General features: G+C 35.9%; 1 protein-coding gene across 8 annotated transcripts in view; it reads right to left on the reverse strand.

Moving 5' to 3' along the window:
• The window catches only part of OSBPL8 (oxysterol binding protein like 8), a 173,280-nt gene that overhangs the window by 34,041 nt on the left and 118,697 nt on the right, over window positions 1-20,542 (reverse strand). For all 8 annotated transcript variants that reach the window (XM_047787235.1, XM_047787229.1, XM_047787228.1 and 5 more), the window contains 5 exons: window positions 15,088-15,158; window positions 7,946-8,023; window positions 5,673-5,774; window positions 3,082-3,285; window positions 388-472 (listed from right to left, as the gene is read on the reverse strand). In XM_047787235.1, the coding sequence (XP_047643191.1) occupies window positions 388-472; window positions 3,082-3,285; window positions 5,673-5,774; window positions 7,946-8,023; window positions 15,088-15,158 (540 nt within the window). The remainder of the gene's footprint in view (window positions 1-387; window positions 473-3,081; window positions 3,286-5,672; window positions 5,775-7,945; window positions 8,024-15,087; window positions 15,159-20,542) is intronic.

Genomic DNA, 20,542 nt, shown 5'->3' on the forward strand with positions numbered 1-20,542 from the left:
CTGTGGTGCTGGTCACAGTGGTGGCTTGGATCCCATGTTGCTATGGCTGTGGTGTAGGCAGGCAGCTGCAGCTCTGACTTGATCCCTAGAGCCTAGAAATTTCCATATGCCACCAGGTGTGGTCCTAAAAAACAAGGAAAAAAAGATGAAGAAGAAAACTCGAGGCTGCTAATTTATCATTCAATTATATAATGCTTCCTTCCCATCTGATTTCCCTGTTCGTTAGCCAAGTTAATGATATATTTACTGTCCTAAGCAATTTATGATTATAATACCTCTGCTGCAAATTCCAGCCTGAAGACACATTTCCCCAGAGGAAAATGCAGTGATATATAAAATAAACCTATAAAAATGAGGACCAAAATCCAATCCATCACTTGTATTTACCATCTGACTCTGAAGTGGCTCGGATGATTAAATAACTGCTAGGTAAGGGCTGAGTTATAGATCCAACTGCTTCACCTTTTGGACCCTTAAAAGAAAAATAAACAAAGTAAATGGTGTACAGTATTACAACTTCGTATTATCTACTATTATCTATAATAATTTGAGGCATGTATTATAATTTTTAAAAGCAAACAAGCTTTAATTTCATGCTTCTTGAGAAGGTAACTGTTAGTATTGAGGAAAGTTTTCCTCTTCCAACAAATTTACGTCCTTACCTGGAAACTGATTTTATAGTTAACATTAAATATTACCTCTGCCTCTTGTTCACATGTTAAGAAGAAACCTAAAATTTATCATACTAGATGAAATTTTAATTTAACAGGGAATTTCTCTATCACAAAAGAAATACTAAATTTCTGGAGGCATAAAGAAATAGCTGGAAATATAGTTTATAAGAAAAGGAGAAATAATTTTTTACTAGGTCCAGGGAAAAATGAATCTCCATTTCACAACCAATGACACACTTGTTTATAAATATCAACTTAAAAGCTAATTTTATTTTTCCAGAAACAAGAGAAAAAAAAATATATTGTTGCTGGTGGTGATGAGGTTGTTTTAGAAGTACACACCACCAAGAACTTTACAGTGATTAGTATCACCAAGGCTAATATTAGATGGACATAGTTCTTATCTGGAAAAAAAAATGAGGATAGAATTTATAATATAATTTTGATTGAAAAAGCATAATTTTTCAAGGTTGTCGGATCAAAGAGTAATACGATTTTAAGATGCATAGACATTAGCAAGTAAAGATGGACATTTAAAATGAAAAAAGCAGAAACAAATCAATATGATTTTAACAAACCCTGTAATATCCCTTGGGGACTTTAAAGTAGCTTTATAATTTATGGTCCAGTTCCCAGAATCCGAGTAGGGCAGGACTCCGAGTCCTGCATTTCAATCTTGATTCCATGCTAGAAAAATTACTTAAGTAACCTATTTAGGCCTCAATCCCTTTATATGGGTAAAAGAGGAAATTTGTATTACCCTTACAGGTATGAGTATTTTAAAAAGATTCCATGTAACATGCAGAAAAGAGTCCCTGACACAAAGTAAAAGTTTATAAACATAACCATTACCTAATCATAGACATTGACTTTGAAGCCGTTTAACAATGTCCTAAGCAGGTTTTGCTTGTGAAGAATATTCTCATGTTTATATAACTATACAAAGTCCCCCCCCACCAATATTTGGAGTGAAATAATTTGACATTTTAAAGTATTTTTTAATGATTTAAAAATTCATTATAATTTTTACGATTCCTAAGAATAGCAGTAAAGAATAAATCATATATATATATAAAAGATTTTGAAACTTTTTTTCACATGAGAATTACATGATATAGAAATACCAGAGGTTTCATGGCTTGAATTCTTTCTCCTATGGGAAGTACATGATCTCAGAATAAAACTAACTTTGTAATCCTAAATTTACTCCTGCTATGACTCTGGACTACTGAAATAAAGGCAAAAGTCCAGGTCTTTTTCTAGGTGTATTAAGCAATATCCAACTAATTAAAAAGCTGAAGCTACTTTTAGTTAGCTCTAATCTCAATTAGGTTGTTTTCCTAAAGGAGGAGTCCTAATACCTTTATTCAAGTGTAACTGACTTAAGAAACTAAAACAAGGATCCTTTGTAAAAACTTAAGCTGAGAGTTCCCTGGTGACCTAGTGGTTAAGGATTTGGCATTGTGACGTAGTGGAAACAAATCAAACCATGAGGTTGTGGGTTTGATCCCTGGCCTTGCTCAGTGGGTTGAGGATCCAGCGTTGCCATGAGCTGTGGTGTAGGTCACAGACTCGTCTTGGATTTGGTGTTGCTATGGCTGTGATGTAGGCCAACAGCTGTAGTTCCATTTTGACCCCTAGCCTGGAAACCTCCATCTGCCGCAGTTGTGGCCCTAAAAATACAAAAGACAAAAAAAAAGAATTTAACATTGTCACTGCTGTGGCTCCTTGTCCCTGGCCTGGGAACTTCTGCATGCCACAGGCACAGCCAAAAAAAGAAAAAGAAAACTTAAGCTAGATTCATTTATTCAGTCAGCATGTATTACATGTCTACTGTTTGCAGAATTCCTTAGTAGTTTATCAAACAAAGGATTTCTATTTTCTAAGTGATCATGGTAATGCTTTTTAGTTATAAAAGCATTGGAGCTCCATTTTCAAAGAGAGCGACCTCTCAAGAGTAAGTAGGACTGTTCTACTTATAGGCTTCTTATCTCATATTTACATCGCTACAGGAAAGACCACCAAAATAAATGGCCAATTCTGTTCTGGGGACCTTATAATTTGATAAAGAGAAAAACACATTAAACATGATACAATATTACAAGGCAAAGCTGGTAATTGCAAACTGAAAAAACAGTACTAACTGAATACCCATGGAAAAGAGATAATATAAATATAAATTTCAGAACATTTTCTGGAGAAATTTTTAAGTTTGATCTTAAAGGTAAAACTAAGACTTTTGGCGCATATTTCACTGTGGGTAAAGAAAGAAAAAGGAATGGTGTAACTGAAAAGAGAAACACATTTTAAGTCCTGACAGAGGACAGCAATCATTCACTGATTTATCTCGGTTCTACTCATAGTCAGTCATCTTTACATTTTACTTATATAACAAATGCTTACTTACCTTCACCGCCCAAATAGACTGCTCCAAAGGATGGAAGAGTTTAAAACAAAAGCCATCTTTTTTTGATGGACGCTCAATGATCTCACAGGCATTCAGAAGGACTGTTCCTACCCACTGACCATTTTTTTGGGTTTTATAGATCAGTAGCACCCCGGGTTTCAATACACACCACAGTTTGGTCCAGCTCTTTAGAGTACCACGAATCTACAGAAAGATAAGTTTATTTAAGGAATAAGGCTCTGTTTTTATCTTTCTGCTTCACAAGATACTAATCAAAGAGAGGTAAATAGAGTATTTTAATCTAAAATTTCCATAGAATGTACACTTTAGATTCACTAGATATATGTTCCTTAAGCTACCAAAAGGCAAGCATGGCAAATAAACATGAAAATAGCATGACTCTTGCTTCTGAGGAACTTAAATTCTAAGGACAGACTGAGTCAACAGGTAGAAAATAACATACCAAGTAGAATGGTCTTCCTAACCTTCCTGGCCAGGGCAGGGACCATTAAAATATACTTTCCTAGTACTGAGATCTGGAGCTTAAAGACTGAGTAAGTAGAGCCAATATAAGTCAGAAGGTATTTTTCAGAATAACACTGAAGATGAATACCAGTATTACTTGAACTATCAAGGAAATTATCCTTAGACTTCCATTTTAGTAAGTGAATTTCCACAACAGATTTCATAAGGATTTTAGGTTAGAGGTTATATTTACTCTTGGGAAAGTGGAAAACTTGCATGGCTGGGGTGATTTTTTTAGGTGAGAGCTAGGTACTAAAACTTCCTGGGAGTCAGGGTCTTACAAGGTCATTCTTAAAGTTAGCACTGGTCTAAAGATTCCTAACAAGTATCCTACAAGTAAGAATGATAAAGGGGACAGGGTGATTAGGATGGTAGAAAAGAAGGTAAAAATAAGTGGGTCTAGTCAAAGGCCAAAAGAATAAGGTACAAACAGATGGCCAATGGGCACATAAAAAGATGCTTGACATCATTAATTATTAGAGAAATGTGAATCAAAACTATAAAGAGGCACCACCTCACACCAGTCAGAATGACTGTCATTAAGGAGTCTACAAATAATAAATGCTGGAGAGAGTGTGGAGAAAAGGGAATCCTCCTACACTATTGGTGGGAATTGTAAACTGGTACAACCACTATGGAAAACACTATGAAGGTTCCTCAGAAAAGTAAATCTAGAACTACCATATGATCTAGGAATCCCATTCCTGGGCATATATCCAGACAAAAATATAATTTAAAAAGACACATGCATTCCCATGGCAGGACTATTCATAATAGTCAAGACATGGAAACAATCTAAAATGTCCATTAAAAGATGAATGGATAAAGAAGATGTAGTACAACAACAACAACAACGACAACAACAAAAAAGGAGTTCCTGTTGTGGCTCAGAGGTTAACAAATCCGACTAGGAACCATGAAGTTGCAGGTTTGATCCTTGGCCTTGCTCAGTGGGTTAAGGATTTGGCATTGCCGTGAGCTGTGGTGTAGGTCACAGACGCAGCCTGGATCCCGCGTTGCTGTGGCTCTGGTGTAGGCCGGTGGCTACAGCTCCAATTAGACCCCTTGCCTGGGAACCTCCATATGCTGTGGGTGCAGCCCTAGAAAAGACAAAAAAAAAAAAAAAAAGAAGATGTAGTACATTATCAGCCATAAAAAAGAATGAAATAATGCCATTTGCAGCAACATGGAGGCAACTATAGACTATCATACTAAGTGAAGTAAATCAGAAAGAGAAAGACAAATACTATGTGATATCTTTTATGTGTATAACCTAAAATATGATGCAAATGAAACTATCTATGAAACAGAAACAGACTCACAGACATAGAGAACAGACTTGTGGTTACCAGGGGGTGGGGGAGGCAGTAGGGGAAGGAGAGATTGGGAATTTGGGGTTAGCAGATGCAAACTATTACATACAGAATGGACAAACAACAAGGTCCTACTACATAGCACAGGGAACTATATTCAAAACTCTGTGATAAACCATAATGCAAAACAATAAACATATATATATATATATATATATAAAGAATGTATATACATATGTAAAACTGAATCACTTTGCTGTACAGTAGAAATTAAGACACTGTAAATCAATTATATTTGAATTTAAAAATAAGGAATGCAAACAGCAATACGTATGTTTTTCTGAAAATTAATGCTTTTCAAATAACTTTTACATTAACTTTGTCTTATAATTTCTCAAAAATGCATATATACCAAGCCTACAATAATATTAAGTGATAATGTGAACAGCAAACAAAATATTCCTTTACAGCATATTGGTTAGACTATACCATGTCACATATATCAAAAAGCCTTTCTAAAAGAACTGCTATCCATATCTGATGCTATTGTCAATAGAGACAATGTTATGGTTCCTTCTCTCCATTAAGACTGGAACATAGATCCTCTGGGATACCATTAATAGCTTCTTTGTTAGTGAAAAACAATCTCCTAGGAATAGTTTTTGTCTTGTAGGCTTTAAGGGCACTCTGGACTTTCCTATTCCAGTAGGTAAATATCCAGCAATTTGAATTCAAGAGCCAATACAAACTGACCTTCAACCAGTCAGCCATAACGATAACAGAAGGATCTGTGATTGTACTGAGTAACTCCTTTGTGGCTCTCTTCTTTTCTTCTCGGTAATTTTTCTTCTGTACCTATTTTTATAGAAATGACAGGAAAATTAAAATTTCATTAGAAGTAGGCAATTTCTTTTCAATTTTTTAGCTCTACAGAATGTAGAGTATAAAATTCTAAACTGGAGTTCCTGTCATGACTCAGCGGAAACAAGTCTGACTAGGAACCATGAGATTGCGGGTTTGATCCCTGGCCTTGCTCAATGCATTAAAGATCTGGCGTTGCCATGGGCTGTGGTGCAGGTCACAGACATGGCTCAGATCTGGAGTTGCTGTGGCTGTTGCGTAGGCTGGCAGCAACAGCTCCGACTAGACCCCCAGCCTGCTAACCTCCAAATGCCTTGGGTGCAGCCCTCAAAAAGACAAAAAAAAAAAAAAGAAAGAAAGAAATTCTAAACCTCTTAGAATTCAAGCATCTTAGGCTAGAAAAAGGTTTTTTTGTTTTGTTTTGTTTTGTTTTTTTAAGATTTGGTAGGATTTTCAGAAAAGCAAGATTAGAATCTAGTTTTTCTGATCACTAGTCCAGTTCTCTGTATATTTTTAAAGAATTTTACCTTTTAAAATTATACAGTACACGAATACAAACTCATAGTAAAAATTTCAAACAACACTAGTAAAGCTAAAGGGCATTTTTATTATACCCTATCTTATCCTGATTCCCAGAACTGATGACTATTAACCTTAAGGAAAATGCTACCCTTTCAGGCCTTTTCTATGTATACAACTTATAGAAATACATAGCTTTTGTGTTTGTTTTTGTTTTTTTAATACATAAAAAAGATTCTCCTGTCAATATTTTTTGTAGCATTTCAATTCTATTTCCATTCCAATGTCTACTTCATTCTTTTAACTGCTATACAATATTCCTAGTATGAATACAATAATAAGACGTAACATTTATTGGGCACATTCTGTGTACCAGCGGCTGTTATAGACACTTTATATGTATTACATCATTAATACTGACAATAACCTTGGGAAGTAGGACTATCATTATTCTGATTTTAAAGATGAGAAAACTGAGGGACAAAGAATAACTTGCCCAGTAACTCACACAGTAAGTCTTAGAAGCAGAATTCAAATAGAGGCAGACTGGCTCTAAAAGACAGGCTTTTAATCACCATGCTATACTGCTTTTATAATTTTTCTTACTATAGTCTCTTACTGATGTAAATCTACTCTGTTGTCAGTTTTTCATATACAAACAACTGGTAATTTTGCTCTTTTTCCTGACACATAGCTATAAATAATTCAGAAACTACCAACAGTGAAATTCATTCAAATTACCAAAGTTTTACCCTTCATAAGTCACTTCTGAGATAATCTGGGTAAGCAGCCGTGGATTAATGAAATATTATTATTGCTTTGTTACTATTTATAAATGGGAGAAAATAACCTATGAGCGATTTCTTTTAAAAACCATAACACAAAATCCTCCTAGCTGCATTTAATGGTAAAGAGATTACACGCACACAACAAAGTTTTAATAGTTAACAAAGTTAGACTTTGATAACTGAATCACTTTGCTGTACAGCAGAAATTAACATAGCATTGTGAATCAACTATACTTTAATAAAAAATTTTAAACTTTTTTATTAATATGCATATCTGAATTAACAGATTTAATATGGGGTTGCAAATGCAAACATATACAGGATTAGATATGGGAAAAAAATGAGAGTTAAAGAGACTATATGAGAATCAAGAATCAACTGGAAAGTATATGTCTCTTAAGCTCCAGGATCTGTGGCTATTTTGGAAGACAGGCCCAAGATCATATATTTCTTAAGAAAAGCTGGAACTCTGTACTTGTAACTGTTGGCTCAAATTTTTAAAAACTGTGTAGATCAAAAAAAAAAATCTATCCATGGGCCAAATTCAGCCCATGATATACACTTAGTAAATGCAAATCTCAAAGGGCAGCAAAGCTTCCCATCAGGTGTTCCATAGCACAGTGATGTCCCTGGCTTAAGTACAACTATGCAGAAACATCTAGGCCTCAGCCCTGCTCCCAAACAGCCAGCTGAGGCCAGAGCAGCCCTGGGACAGTCATCAAAGGGCCTTTTCAGCTGACTCCAGTGTGATATACAAACATTAACTTTTTTTTCCTGTAATTTTTCTTTATCTTATTAGCCTACTGTCAAAAGCACATGCAAAGCATAACATTAGTTATAAAATAACTGGAAACTAACCTTGAGAGATTCTTTTTTTGTGAGCTTGCTTGAAGCTGAATTATCCTTCTCCGAGCCATTATAAAGTTTAGATTCAGACTGAAATCACATAGAAATGAAGAAAAGAGAAATAACAATTAAAACTGCCATTTATTCTATATATACATATGGCATATAAAAACTAATATTAAAACTATGTTTGTGAGGGGTTGCTGTTGTGGTGCAGTGGAAATGAATCCGAATAGGAACCACTGGTTGTGGGTTGGATCCCTGGCCTTGCTCAGTGGGTTAAGGATCCAGCGTTGCCATGGACTGTGGTGTAGGTTGAAGGCATGGTTCAGATCCTGTGTTGCTGTGGCTGTGGTATAGGCCATCATATGTAGCTCCAATTCGAACCCTAGCCTGGGAACCTCCATATGCCGTGGGTGCAGCCTTAAAACAACAACAACAAAAAACTATGTTTGTGACATTGTTCCCATTTATTGCTGTGACTCAGGCAAATATCAACTTTCAAATACTGATTTTCCCTATACAATATTTGGGTTTGAAAACGAATCCACACTAAAGCCACAAAAACACAAAAATAAAAACATCAGTAGCTTAGTTTATAATGTGAGGTTAAATAAGATCACTTATAAATTTTTACATTCTATTTTTCAGAGTATTTCTGAAAAATACAATTATTTATTTATTCTTAGGACCAACATATCCAAAGCAATGTAATATTTTAACTTGAAATATTCTAAAAACAAAATAAAACAAAACCAAAAAACTTTGGCAAGCTGCTGTACACACTGCCCTGTTACTACTTCTCCAAAGGGAATAAATACAAATACCTTCAGAACTAGTACTGAAACACTCTAATTTGTACAGAGTTGAAAAATCAATACTCCTAGTATCTATTTCTTCCTAACTACCCATGCCCCTAAATTATTATTGTCTTATATTTGTTTCCTGACCTTGTTTATACTTGATATTTCTATTCAGTCTTCATGAGAACACTGATAAATAGGCATTACAAGTGTTTTTATCTCCATTTACAAATCATGAAGGGAGACTCAGTGAGGTTGCTATTTCTAAAATCAATCAGTAGCAGAGATCATAACCTGGGCCTTCTCATCCAGTACTCTTTCAGAAGGCTATTTTCTTCCACCAGAGCAGAAGAATATAAAACTAAATGTGCCTCCTATAAATCCTGGAACAATAAAATTAAACATATTCCTTTACTGTCTTTTTACTATTGTTAGAAATGGAAGAAGGTACTTAAAGTTCATAGCATTACTCCCAGTGCCAAGAAAGGCTATGTAACTTAATCCAAATCGTAGCTTTCAAATATTTCATGTCCAGCTCTGTATAATATCACTAGATGTGCTCAAGGATGAAAAACTGGGTATAAAACTCCCTCACTCAATTTAAAAATTCCTGAGGATAAGGATCATCTTATTCATCAATTGTACCCAGATATCACCTGGAGAAAAGAAAGGGCTCCAAAAGTACCTGCTGAATTAATAAAATGAAAATGAAACTAGCATTTACAGCTAATTTCTTTCCTCTCTCCTAAAAGTACTTCTGCTACTTAGCACAAAATACAGATTATTATGCTAATGGTAATAAATGGCTGACCTGGAAGGGAACTGCAAACTACACTCAATGTAGAAGGTGTGAATTAACCTGATTACATTTTTATTAAAGATACTCCTCTGAGGAGTTCCCTGGTGGCCTAGCAATTAAGGATCCAGCGTTGTCACTGCTGTTGCCTAGGTTCAATCCCTGGCCAGGGAACTTCTGCATGCCACAGGTGTGGCCAAAAAAAAAAAAAAAAAAGTTACTCCTTTAGGAACTGGATTTGAAACATTATATAGCTCACTCCCAGAATGACAGGCTTTACTATGATACTGAAACAATTTCACAAAAGTTCTCAAGCCAAAGAGGTCTCTGTCCTCTCCTTGCCACTGGAAACCCAAAGATGAAATAGCTACAGGCAGAAGAATATTATGGTCTCTATTTCCCACAGCTTAACAGGAAAATGTGTATCATAATGTACTTTTTAGATACTATTATGTGAAGAATACTAATAGTATTAGTTAAAAGTTAATGAAAATAAATGACTGTTTAACTCTTTTATCAAGTACTATGATGTGTGTGCTCTTCCTCATTTAATCCTCGAAGCAACCCTATGAGACAGTGGCTGCTAATAAAGAAACTAGGACTAACATATTAAATAACTTCCCAAAGTCACAGAGCCATAGCAGGTGATATGGGATTTGTACTCTGGTGTGTCAGTCTCAGGCTCTTAGCCATCTCACTACATTAATTTTTCATCTCTTAAAACTGTTCATATAGAATCTCAGACTCAACTTTAAGACATCTTTATGAACAACAGGAAATCTACTTCCCTGGACAAGACAAAATCTGGCTTGGAGATTCCTAAAAAGTTCTAGTATATAAGGGACCAGCAGGCCTGTCAGGTATCACATGAGCTTGGTAATTACAGCACACACACACACACACACACACACACACACACACACTTCAAGGAATCCTTGCCCTACCATATAGCTAGTTCTGAAGAAAAATAAAAATCCAATGACCAAGTGCTATAGTCTTTCTAATATGGTATACTTAAGTTTTCTCAATCAAGTTACCTTTTTTTTTTTTTTTCTTTTACAGCTGCACTTGGAGCAACTGGAAGTTCCTGGGCTAGGGGTCGAATTGGAGCTGCAGCTGAAGCCTATGTCACAGCCATGGCAACAATGGATCTAAGACACATCTGCCACCTACACCACAGCTTGTAGAAACGCCAGATCCTCAACCCACTGAGTGAGGCCAGGGATTGAACTTGCATCCTCACAAACACTATGTCAGGTTTGGGAACTCCAACAAGTTACCTTTTAAATTCCAAAAATCTTTAACTGTTTTTGTTGGAAATAAACTGAGTTTTCTTTCTTTTATAACCTTAAAGACTACTATCTTCATGATGACACCCTATGGGCTGTGTGACTACGGGAAAGTATTCAATCTCTTCCAGGCCTAGTTGCCTCATTTGTAAAATAAGGATATTCCTACTAACTCATAGGGTTGCTTTGAGGGTTAGATGAGGTAGTATGAGTGATATGTTTAACAGAGCACTTGTGTGTCAAATTTGTCAGAGCACTATTTTGTATCAAGTTTGTGACTATCTAAATTGCAAGTGCTGTCAAAAACTTGACCTTTAGGGAGTTCCTGTCATAGCACAGCAAAAATAAATCCAACTAGGAATCATGAGATTGGCGGGTTCGATCCTTGGCCTTGCTCAGTGGGTTAAGGATCTGGCGTTGCTGTGTCTGTAGCATAGGCCAGTAGCTGTAGCTCCAATTCGACCTCTAGCTTGGAAATCTCCATATGCCGTGGGTGCTGCTCTATAAAGCAAAAACAAAACAAAACAAAACTTGACCTTTAATAAATGGAATATTAACATACGGGAATGCTTTCAACTTGCTTTGAAAATTATAAAATACTGAAGATATAGGATTAATAACAATAATGATAAGTTACTAGGACAAATATTTTCATTTAGAAAGGTTTTTTTTTTTTTTTTTAAATGTCCAAGTAAATACATTTTTAACAGCAAGTGACAGATGGCTTAGCAAACCCATAGGCAAGCAGACTGATGACGGGGAAATCAAGTCAAGAGATCTGGGCTCAGAAACCCTTATCCTTGTAATAGGATTCCTTTCATCCCCCTAGACATAATACTCATGCTGACAATTCCTTTCATTGAGATGGACAATTAAAATTTTATTTTAAAATGCTAAAAGGAAGGTGTGATGATTTGATTAACTGACTTCTCTAATTCACTCATTTCCAGGATGCATGAGAAATAAGAACTGCCTTTATTTTAAAAATGGCTGGGGCTGGTGGAAGAAGAATTGCGCTTACTGGTCTCAAACGTGTATTTTTTTTTTTTTTGTCCTTTTGCCATTTCTTAGGCCGCTCCCATAGCATATGGAGGTTCCCAGGTCAAATCAGAGCTGTAGCCACTGGTCTAGGCTGGAGCCACAGCAACTTAGGATCTGAGCCACGTCTGCAACCTACACCACAGCTCACGCAATGCTGGATCCTTAACCCACTGAGCAAGACCAGGGATTGAACCCGCAACCTCATGGTTCCTAGTCGGATTTGTAAACCACTGAGCCACGACGGGAACTCCTCAAACGTGTATTTTTAAGAAATAACACAACCCCAAATTCAATGACCAAAATAACAGTATTGATACTTTTTGCATAAAATTCATAAAAATGATAAGGTTAAAGCTATTTAATGGTCTGAATTATACAGATCAATCCTAGAAGGAATAAGGATTTTATTTCTCAAAGTTACTTAGATAAGAATAAAATCTTTAGGGAATTCCCATCGTGGCGCAGTGGTTAACGAATCCGACTAGGAACCATGAGGTTGCAGGTTTGATCCCTGGCCTTGCTCAGTGGGTTAAGGATCTGGCATTGCAGTGAGCTGTGGTGTAGGTTGCAGATGTGGCTCAGATCCCAAGCTGCTGCGGCTCTGGTGTAGGCCGGTGGCTACAGCTCTGATTAGACCCCTAGCCTGGGAACCTCCATATGCCATGGCAGCAGCCCTAGAAAAGGCAAAAAGACAAAAAAATAAAATAAAATAAAATAAAATAAAATCTTTAGAATTCCATGAGAATAAGATTTGATCATAAATGTATACATTTTAGGATTATTCTGAAAAATAATAGAGTGGAATGTATATTAAAATAAGGACAAACTAGTCACTATGCATCTTTTAAGCTAATAGAGTAAACCAAGATTAAATCTAAGTTAAGACAGAATCAGTATGATTCAGCTCTTGGAAAATAACAGAATGAATTTTACTTATACCAAATAGTTACCATGTCAAAAAGCCCATTCTTTCACTGTAGTTCTTTATTCAAAGGAAGAAAAACAAATTCTCAAATACCTACTATTAACCAGGCACTTTGCCAGGCACTTAAAGTATCATAATCTGGGAGGTATAGATCGTATCTCCTTTGTACAGATAAGAAAAGTGAAGCCACTCTAAATTCTAGCCGTACCACTTTGACCCTTGGGAAGTTACTTAACTTCAGTTTGTTCACTTACAAAATAGGGCCAATAATACCTGTTATGAGAGTTAAGAATGACATTTATCATGCTCTTATATTATAAAGGAACTTTAATATCATTGTAATTAGCCCCTTAGAAATCATAGGTAATGTATGAGAGTCAAGATTCAAACTCACTTTTTTGACTCTAAAGCAGTGAACGACTGCTGTCCAGTAGAACTTTCTGAATAACAGAAATGTTCTCTATCTGAATGATCAAATATGGTACTGAGCTATTGAGTTTTGGCTATGACTGATCTGCATAGTTGAGACTGAGGAACCAAATTTCTAATTTTATTTCATTTTAATTTAAAGAATTATATACAAGTAGGTGCTACTGTACTCAAAGTGCAGTCCTAAAGCCTATGTTTCCTTTTTTTTCATTAATGCACACTGCTTCATTAAGGTATGTAGGCTTGCTTTTCAGGCTCCCTACCATCCCCTCACCCTCCTATTTAGAAACTACATGTAGATGGCTGTGGTAGGTAGGTCTGGGATTTAGATTTCTGAGTAGGAATACCACTATACCATATATTCACCAATTCTGGCATTAATTGCTTGAAAATAGGTTTTTTAAATTCCATAAATTTCACCGTATTTTTAACCATGTCAGAATCAAGATAAATTATGTCCTCATTAATTATGTGTCTCATATAAAATGACAAAGGCATTTCTCATGTATATGTTAGATACACAGACTTTCACCTGAAGTACTTAGCACATATAAGTATAGGATGGACTGTTATGTAACTTTAATAAAAGTTTAGTGTGAAAAAAATGTGTGTAAAACATACCATGGAATATGATAAAAATATATTGTGGAATCCTTTCAACTACTCTCAAGAATAGGAACAAAAAATGTAGGGTTTTAAAAGCAAAGCCTGCTGCTGAGAATAGCAGACAATTTACTAGCTGAAGAAATAGATTTTCTTAGTCATTGAAGTTTGATTACACAAACACAAAAGCTTCCCCTACTACTAAACCTGACCAGACATAGTAGTACAAAATCAAAACCAGTGACAAATTATAGAAAATCCAGTGAATTACAAACCCATAGGAAAGACAATGCATTATATAGTGCTTCTCAAATTTGAACAGTACTCTTTAAAGAAAAAAATTCTCAATAGACTTAAGAATATGCACAAACATCCCGGTTTGAGAATTACTTATTTAGGGAACTATGTCTTATTTTAAGAAATTGTCTTTCAATTGCAAGCTATTACAGTGAGAGATGTTTGGCCTTTAAGTGGCAAAATGTACATTTATTTTTTTTCTTTGGCCTTGCCTGTGGCATGTGGAAATTCCTGGGACATGGATCAAACCTGTACCATAGCAGTGACCCAAGGCACTTCAGTGACAATGCTGGATCCTTGACCTGCTGCTCCACAAGAGAACTCCTAAATGTACTTTTTTTTTTTTTTTTTGGTCTTTTTTCTAGGGCCACACCCTTGGCACATGGAGGTTCCCAGGCTAGGGGTTGAATCGGAGCTGTAGCCACCGGCCTACGCCAGAGCCACAGCAACGCGGGATCCGAGCCGCGTCTGCGACCTACACCACAGCTCACAGCAACACTGTGATCCTTAACCCTCTGAGCGAGGCCAGGGATCAAACCCGCAACCTCATGAATTCCTAGTGGGATTCATTAACCACTGAGCCACAACAGGATTATCAATTGATTATATTTTGATTATCAATTGAATGAATCCAAAAAAACTTCCCCAAGATTGTTTTTTTTTTTAAAAACAATGAACCCTGACTATTTCTCTCCATGGTACCCACAGAGATACACTGCTGTCACAGACATCCCAGAAACAACATCATTCTAGAGAGATCACTGGTTACCAATAGGCTGTATTTCCAAGTAACCAATATCACCTAAATAGGCACCAGTGGAACTTTCTTTTTTTCACCCAAACTACACGGTTTACATATATCAACATAAAAACATCTCATAAAAATCTGATAGGATTTCAGTGTTAGCTCACTCATCTTGAATATTGGAAAAATGTTAGGATCATATATTTGAAGACAACAATATGCTTACCTTGCTCTTTGACATAGAAAGTGAAGATTCATCTTTATTTTGAGAAATGTCTTCCTTTCCTCTTTCAAAACCTTTAAAAACATGATTACCTCAGTATTTGAACATATAAATAGGCATTCAAAAAGCTATTCAATTTCAAATATACATTATATTTGATATATATCAGTGCAAGAAAGTCTAAACTGAACATACCATTTTAAACAACTATGGTTTAAAGACTACCAAAGGGACATCTGTAGTATAGTAATTCATTAGCATAAACCAAGGCTTACAGAGGCACTGATCCCTTTTCCTGAATCCATCAACATAAACTAAATATCTGTTTTCTCTGCTCATTCACTTGGCATGAATTCAACTCATGGAAATTTTATTTCAGTTAGGTGTTTTCTAACAAAGAATCCTAAATGACAGAACCAGCCCAACATATTTTCACAACTCTTGCCAAACAATTCCAGAATTGGTGATAAAAGAAAACTAGAGAAATAAATCTGAATTGAGGGACAGACTTTTAAAAAGTCTAATAATGCGTTTATTGTGAGAATTAAATGAGGATGTATAGAAAGCGCTTAGCATAGTATTTGCACATAGTATGTATTCAATTAACACTGACCTTTAATATTATCACTGTTGCTTCTTTTTTTTTAGGGTTGTACTTGTAACATATGGAAGTTCCTGGACTAGGGGTTGAATTGAAGCTGCAGCTGCCAGTCTACATCATAGCCATAGCAATGCTGGATCCGAGCTCCATCTGCGACCTTGGCCATAGCTTGGGTCAATGCCAGATCCTTAACCCACTAAGCGAGGCCAGGGATTGAACCCACATCCTCACAGAGACTACACTGGGTCCTTAACCTCTGAGCCACAGTGGGAACTCCACTGTTATTTACTATTGCTATATAAATTTTAAGATAGATCTAAAAATATGAGTGCACTGGGGTAAACATGCACACATCTTTGCAATCATGTAACATTTTAATAGAGCACTATGGTGAAAGTAATCAACAAGTTAATGCTGAGGGGGTATAACTAGAGAAATGCTAATGCTGACAGGCATAAGAGGAGCACTACTTATTCTGTTCTTTCTACTTTTGAAGATGAGTAATATTAACTCTTCCTCACAATTCTGAGTCCATTAAAAGCCTATATTAAATATACAATCATTCCTAAAGCACTGCTTAAAAAGTCATCAGTAGTACTAGTAACTGAAGCATTTAAAAATCATTTCTAGCATATAAATGACACCATTTCTTCTGTATTTGGTTTATATTAACTAAAACAAATCCTTTCCATCTTCACTTTTGTTTTCTTGGGCCTTCCTTCCACATGTTCCCTGACCAGGTCTCAAACTTGTGCCTCAGCAGCAACATGAACCACAACAGTGACAACACCAGATCCTTAACATGCTGAGCCACCAGGGAACTCCACATTCCATTTTCTTAATCCAGAGATTTTACTGATTTTTTTTTTTGTAATATGAATAAATGATCTTTTTTCATTCTATCTCTAATAAGGATTAGGATCAGTTAATCCTAAAACTGAGGGGGGAAAAAAAACTTTCATAAATCTGACATGGAATTTTAAATGAAAACTTACCAGAATTGGAAACTTTCTCTCCCCCCCCCCCTTTTTTTTTTTTTTGCTTTTTAGGGCTGCACCTGCAGTATACTGAAGTTTCCAGGCTAGGGCTTGAATTGGGGCTGCAGCTGCCGGCCATAGTCACAGCAATGCAGGATCAGAGCTGCATCTTCAACCTACACCATAGCTCACAGTGATGCCAGATGCTTAACCCACTGAGTGAGGCCAGGGATCAAACCTATATTCTCATGGACATTAGTCGGGTTCATTACTACTGATCCACAATGGGAACTTCCAAGAATTTGAGGTGTAAAGCAAACCAAAGTTACATAACTGAATTTAAAAATTTTAAACTATTCATTCAGAGTAATGAACATTTTGTGATAAGTATTTCTCAATATCAATAAATTAACATAAATTATTTCAAAGACCTAAATATATATACAAGTGAACAAAGATTTTCTAAAAGCATATGTTATGAATGGAAGAAAGATGATGTCTTCTTTCATTCTTGTAAGAACAGACTTTTACTTCAATTTCTCTAATGCAATTTAGCTGAATCTAGATCAATCCATTCATCAATGTAAGAAAAATGCCCATTTCACTGTGTCTACATTTTCATATTAAAAACAGAACAGTAAATTAAAACAAAGTAGAAGTTATAAATCTGAATAGACCTTTTTTGAACATGCAAATGTGTCTTGCAGAAAGCTTCAAATACTTGAAAAGGACACTCATACAAAAAAAAAGACAAAATTAAACCAAAAGAAGAGAAAAAATGAAAGAAAGAGGCACTCATAAACCTAGATTGCATATTATCTGTCAGACCAATAAATGTATCCTATTTTAAAAGATTTTCTAGGAGTTCCCGTTGTGGCTCAGTGGTTAACGAATATGACTAGGAATCATGAGGTTGCCAGTTCCATCCCTGGCCTCGCTCAGTGGGTTAAGGATCTGGCGTTGCCGTGAGCTGTGGTGTAGGTCACAGACGCAGCTTGGATCTGGCTCCAGAGCTACAGCTCGGATTAGACGCCTAGCCTGCAAAATCTCCATATGCCGTGATGCGGCCCTAGACACAGCCCTAGAAAGAAAAAACAAACAAAAGATCTTCTATACCTCACACTTGCAAATCAAATCATTATTTTAAAAGCTGGCCCCGATAATTTCCAAGTTATTTAAAATAATAGCAGGACAAAGCAAAAGGTTCTCAAAGTCCAGTCAAATAATTTTGAGTTTCAGCTACATGCAAATAGGGAGATGATTAGCATAAAATTCAGAGACCGTATAAAAACGTTAAAAAGCCTTAAAAAGAAAACACTGCCATATTGTACACTAAGTTTTCAAGGGTAATCTGAAGGTAAACAAAGCAAAAAGCACCGCATGAGGGACTCTTTCTTTTGACTAGATAAAAGTGGCTTCCTAAAAACATGCAAAACAGTCTTACAATGCAGAACAATCTCAGATCATAACTTTTCACCAAGTTTGCTTATTAGCAATGGTGGTAGTAAATTCTCTTCCTACTATCCTGCTCACTGCCACCATGAGATGGAAACCTACATCCGACTAAGATGGGTAAGATTAAAAGGACTAACACCATCTAAATACAGGCTGGAATATGGAGGAACTGGAACTCTATTCACTACTGGTGGGACTATAAATAGCATAATCACTTTGGAAAACTATTTGACAGTATCTAAAAAACTGAAAGTTCTCATTCTAACAGAGCGTTTCTCATCTGATCCTAGATATACCAAACAGAGATGACTGCATTCATGTTCATTAAGAGACAGATACAAAAATGCTCACAGAAGTCTTATTCATAATTGCAAAATCTGGAGGCAACTCAGATAACTATTAATAAACGAATGTATTAGATTATAGTCATACAACAGAATGATACACAGCAATGAAAAAGAACCAATTATCACTATACAAACCAACAAACAGACTATTGAGTGAAAAAAACTACCTCTCACCATCATCAAAAAAAAAAAAAAAAAAGCACATACCCCATAAGATTCCATTTGTATAAAGTCCAGGGATTAGCAAACCTAATCTATTCTATGGTGTTAGAAATTGGAACACTGGTTTATCTCTGTTGTAGGAGAAACTGACTAGGAGGGACATGAGAGGGTCTTCTGGGGATCTAGGAAACGGTTACATGTGTCAATACATAACTAAAAATCCAAAAAGCTGTACACTTAACTATAAGCTATGCCTCAATAAAAAATAAAAAAATTCAGATATTTTTCCTTTTTTTCTAGTTTATTAGACTTCTCCTGCTTTGACATCTTTTCTTCTTTAGCCTATATCTCTTTAACCTATTCTGCTCTGGGCTAATTATGATTCAACAATGATGACAAATATCATGATAATTAACAGAATAATTTTTTTTTTTTTTTTAAGAGCCACATCCACAGCATATAGAGGTTCCCAGGCTAGGGTCTAATCAGAGCTGTTGTTGCCGGCCTACGCCAGAGCCACAGCAATGCCAGATCCAAGCCGTGTCTAAAACTTACACCACAGCTCACAGCAATGCTGGATCCTTAACCCACTGAGCAAGACCAGGGATTGAACCTGCAACCTCATGGTTCCTAGTTGGATTCGTTTCTGCTGCGCCACAACGGGAACTCCGACAGAATAATCTTAATGAAAACAACAATAAAGCCACTAATATCCATTTGTAGGAACACTTGTGGTTTTAAGACACTATGCCAGATGGTTTACTTCTAATCTTTAAAACAATGCCACACCCTTCCCCTAAATATTAGGTATATTCTATATAACTGAAAAACTAAGGCTCATGGAAATTAAGTGACTGGACCAATGTCTATAACGGTTTATCAGAACTGATTCAAACTTAGGTCCAACTTTAGAATTCATGCTGTTTCTAGAATGCCAGGGTACCTCTCAAGATCTTAGGCCAATATCTCTAGGAGTCCTTGCTTAGATCATGTAGGCATAGTTAGCTGTCTCCTTCTCTATTTGTACTATCATGTTTCTAACAATGTACTTCAATTCTTGCTTTCATGTTCATGTCCCATACTTGACTGTGAGTTCCTGAAAAGAAGGGTCTAATTCTTTTTCATCTTTTCAAATACAAAGTTTGATAAGTTGATCCAAATATTAATAAAAATGGACCCCAATTTTATTTGTAGTAGCTTTTTAAAATATGTGAAATATAGCACACCTTCAGAGAAATGCATAAAACATAAATGTGTAAGCTAATGTATAGAGTGAACATTTGCCTAATCACCCCCCAAATCAAGAAATACAGAACTGTCAACATTCCAAAAGATTCAGTCCCCACCAGCCCCATGCCATTCCTGATCACAATCTATTTTCTCTTCTTCTCCTCAAAAGTAACTACCATGACTTGTACAATTATTATTTACCAGCATGTCACAGCAGGTATTTCATTCATTTTCAGTGCTGACTAGAATCTTACTGCATGACGATATCACTATTTATCTACCCACTGTTTGTTTGGGTGGTTTCTAGTTTGTTCCTCTTATGAACACTTGGTGATACGAATATTCTTGGAAATGTATCTTAGTAGACATATACATTCATGAGTTTCTTTAGGGTTTAAACCTAGAAGCAGAACTCCTGGGTTAGAGTATATGTGTCTTCAACATTAAGAATACCAAATTGTTTACCAAATTGTTTATTTTTCCACTAACAGTGTGCAAGAATTCTTCTTTCTCCATATCCATAGTAACATAAGTATTGACAAATTTTTAATACTTTTGCCACTCTGTTGGGTGTGTACAATAATGGTAAATCAAAGATATTTTGGTTTGCATGGCCCTGATTACTAACGATGTTGAGTACCTTCTCGTACATTAATTACCGTTTTCACTTTCTCTTTGTGCATTAA

This window comes from Phacochoerus africanus, chromosome 7, assembly GCF_016906955.1.
Source record: "Phacochoerus africanus isolate WHEZ1 chromosome 7, ROS_Pafr_v1, whole genome shotgun sequence".
NCBI lineage: Eukaryota > Metazoa > Chordata > Mammalia > Artiodactyla > Suidae > Phacochoerus > Phacochoerus africanus.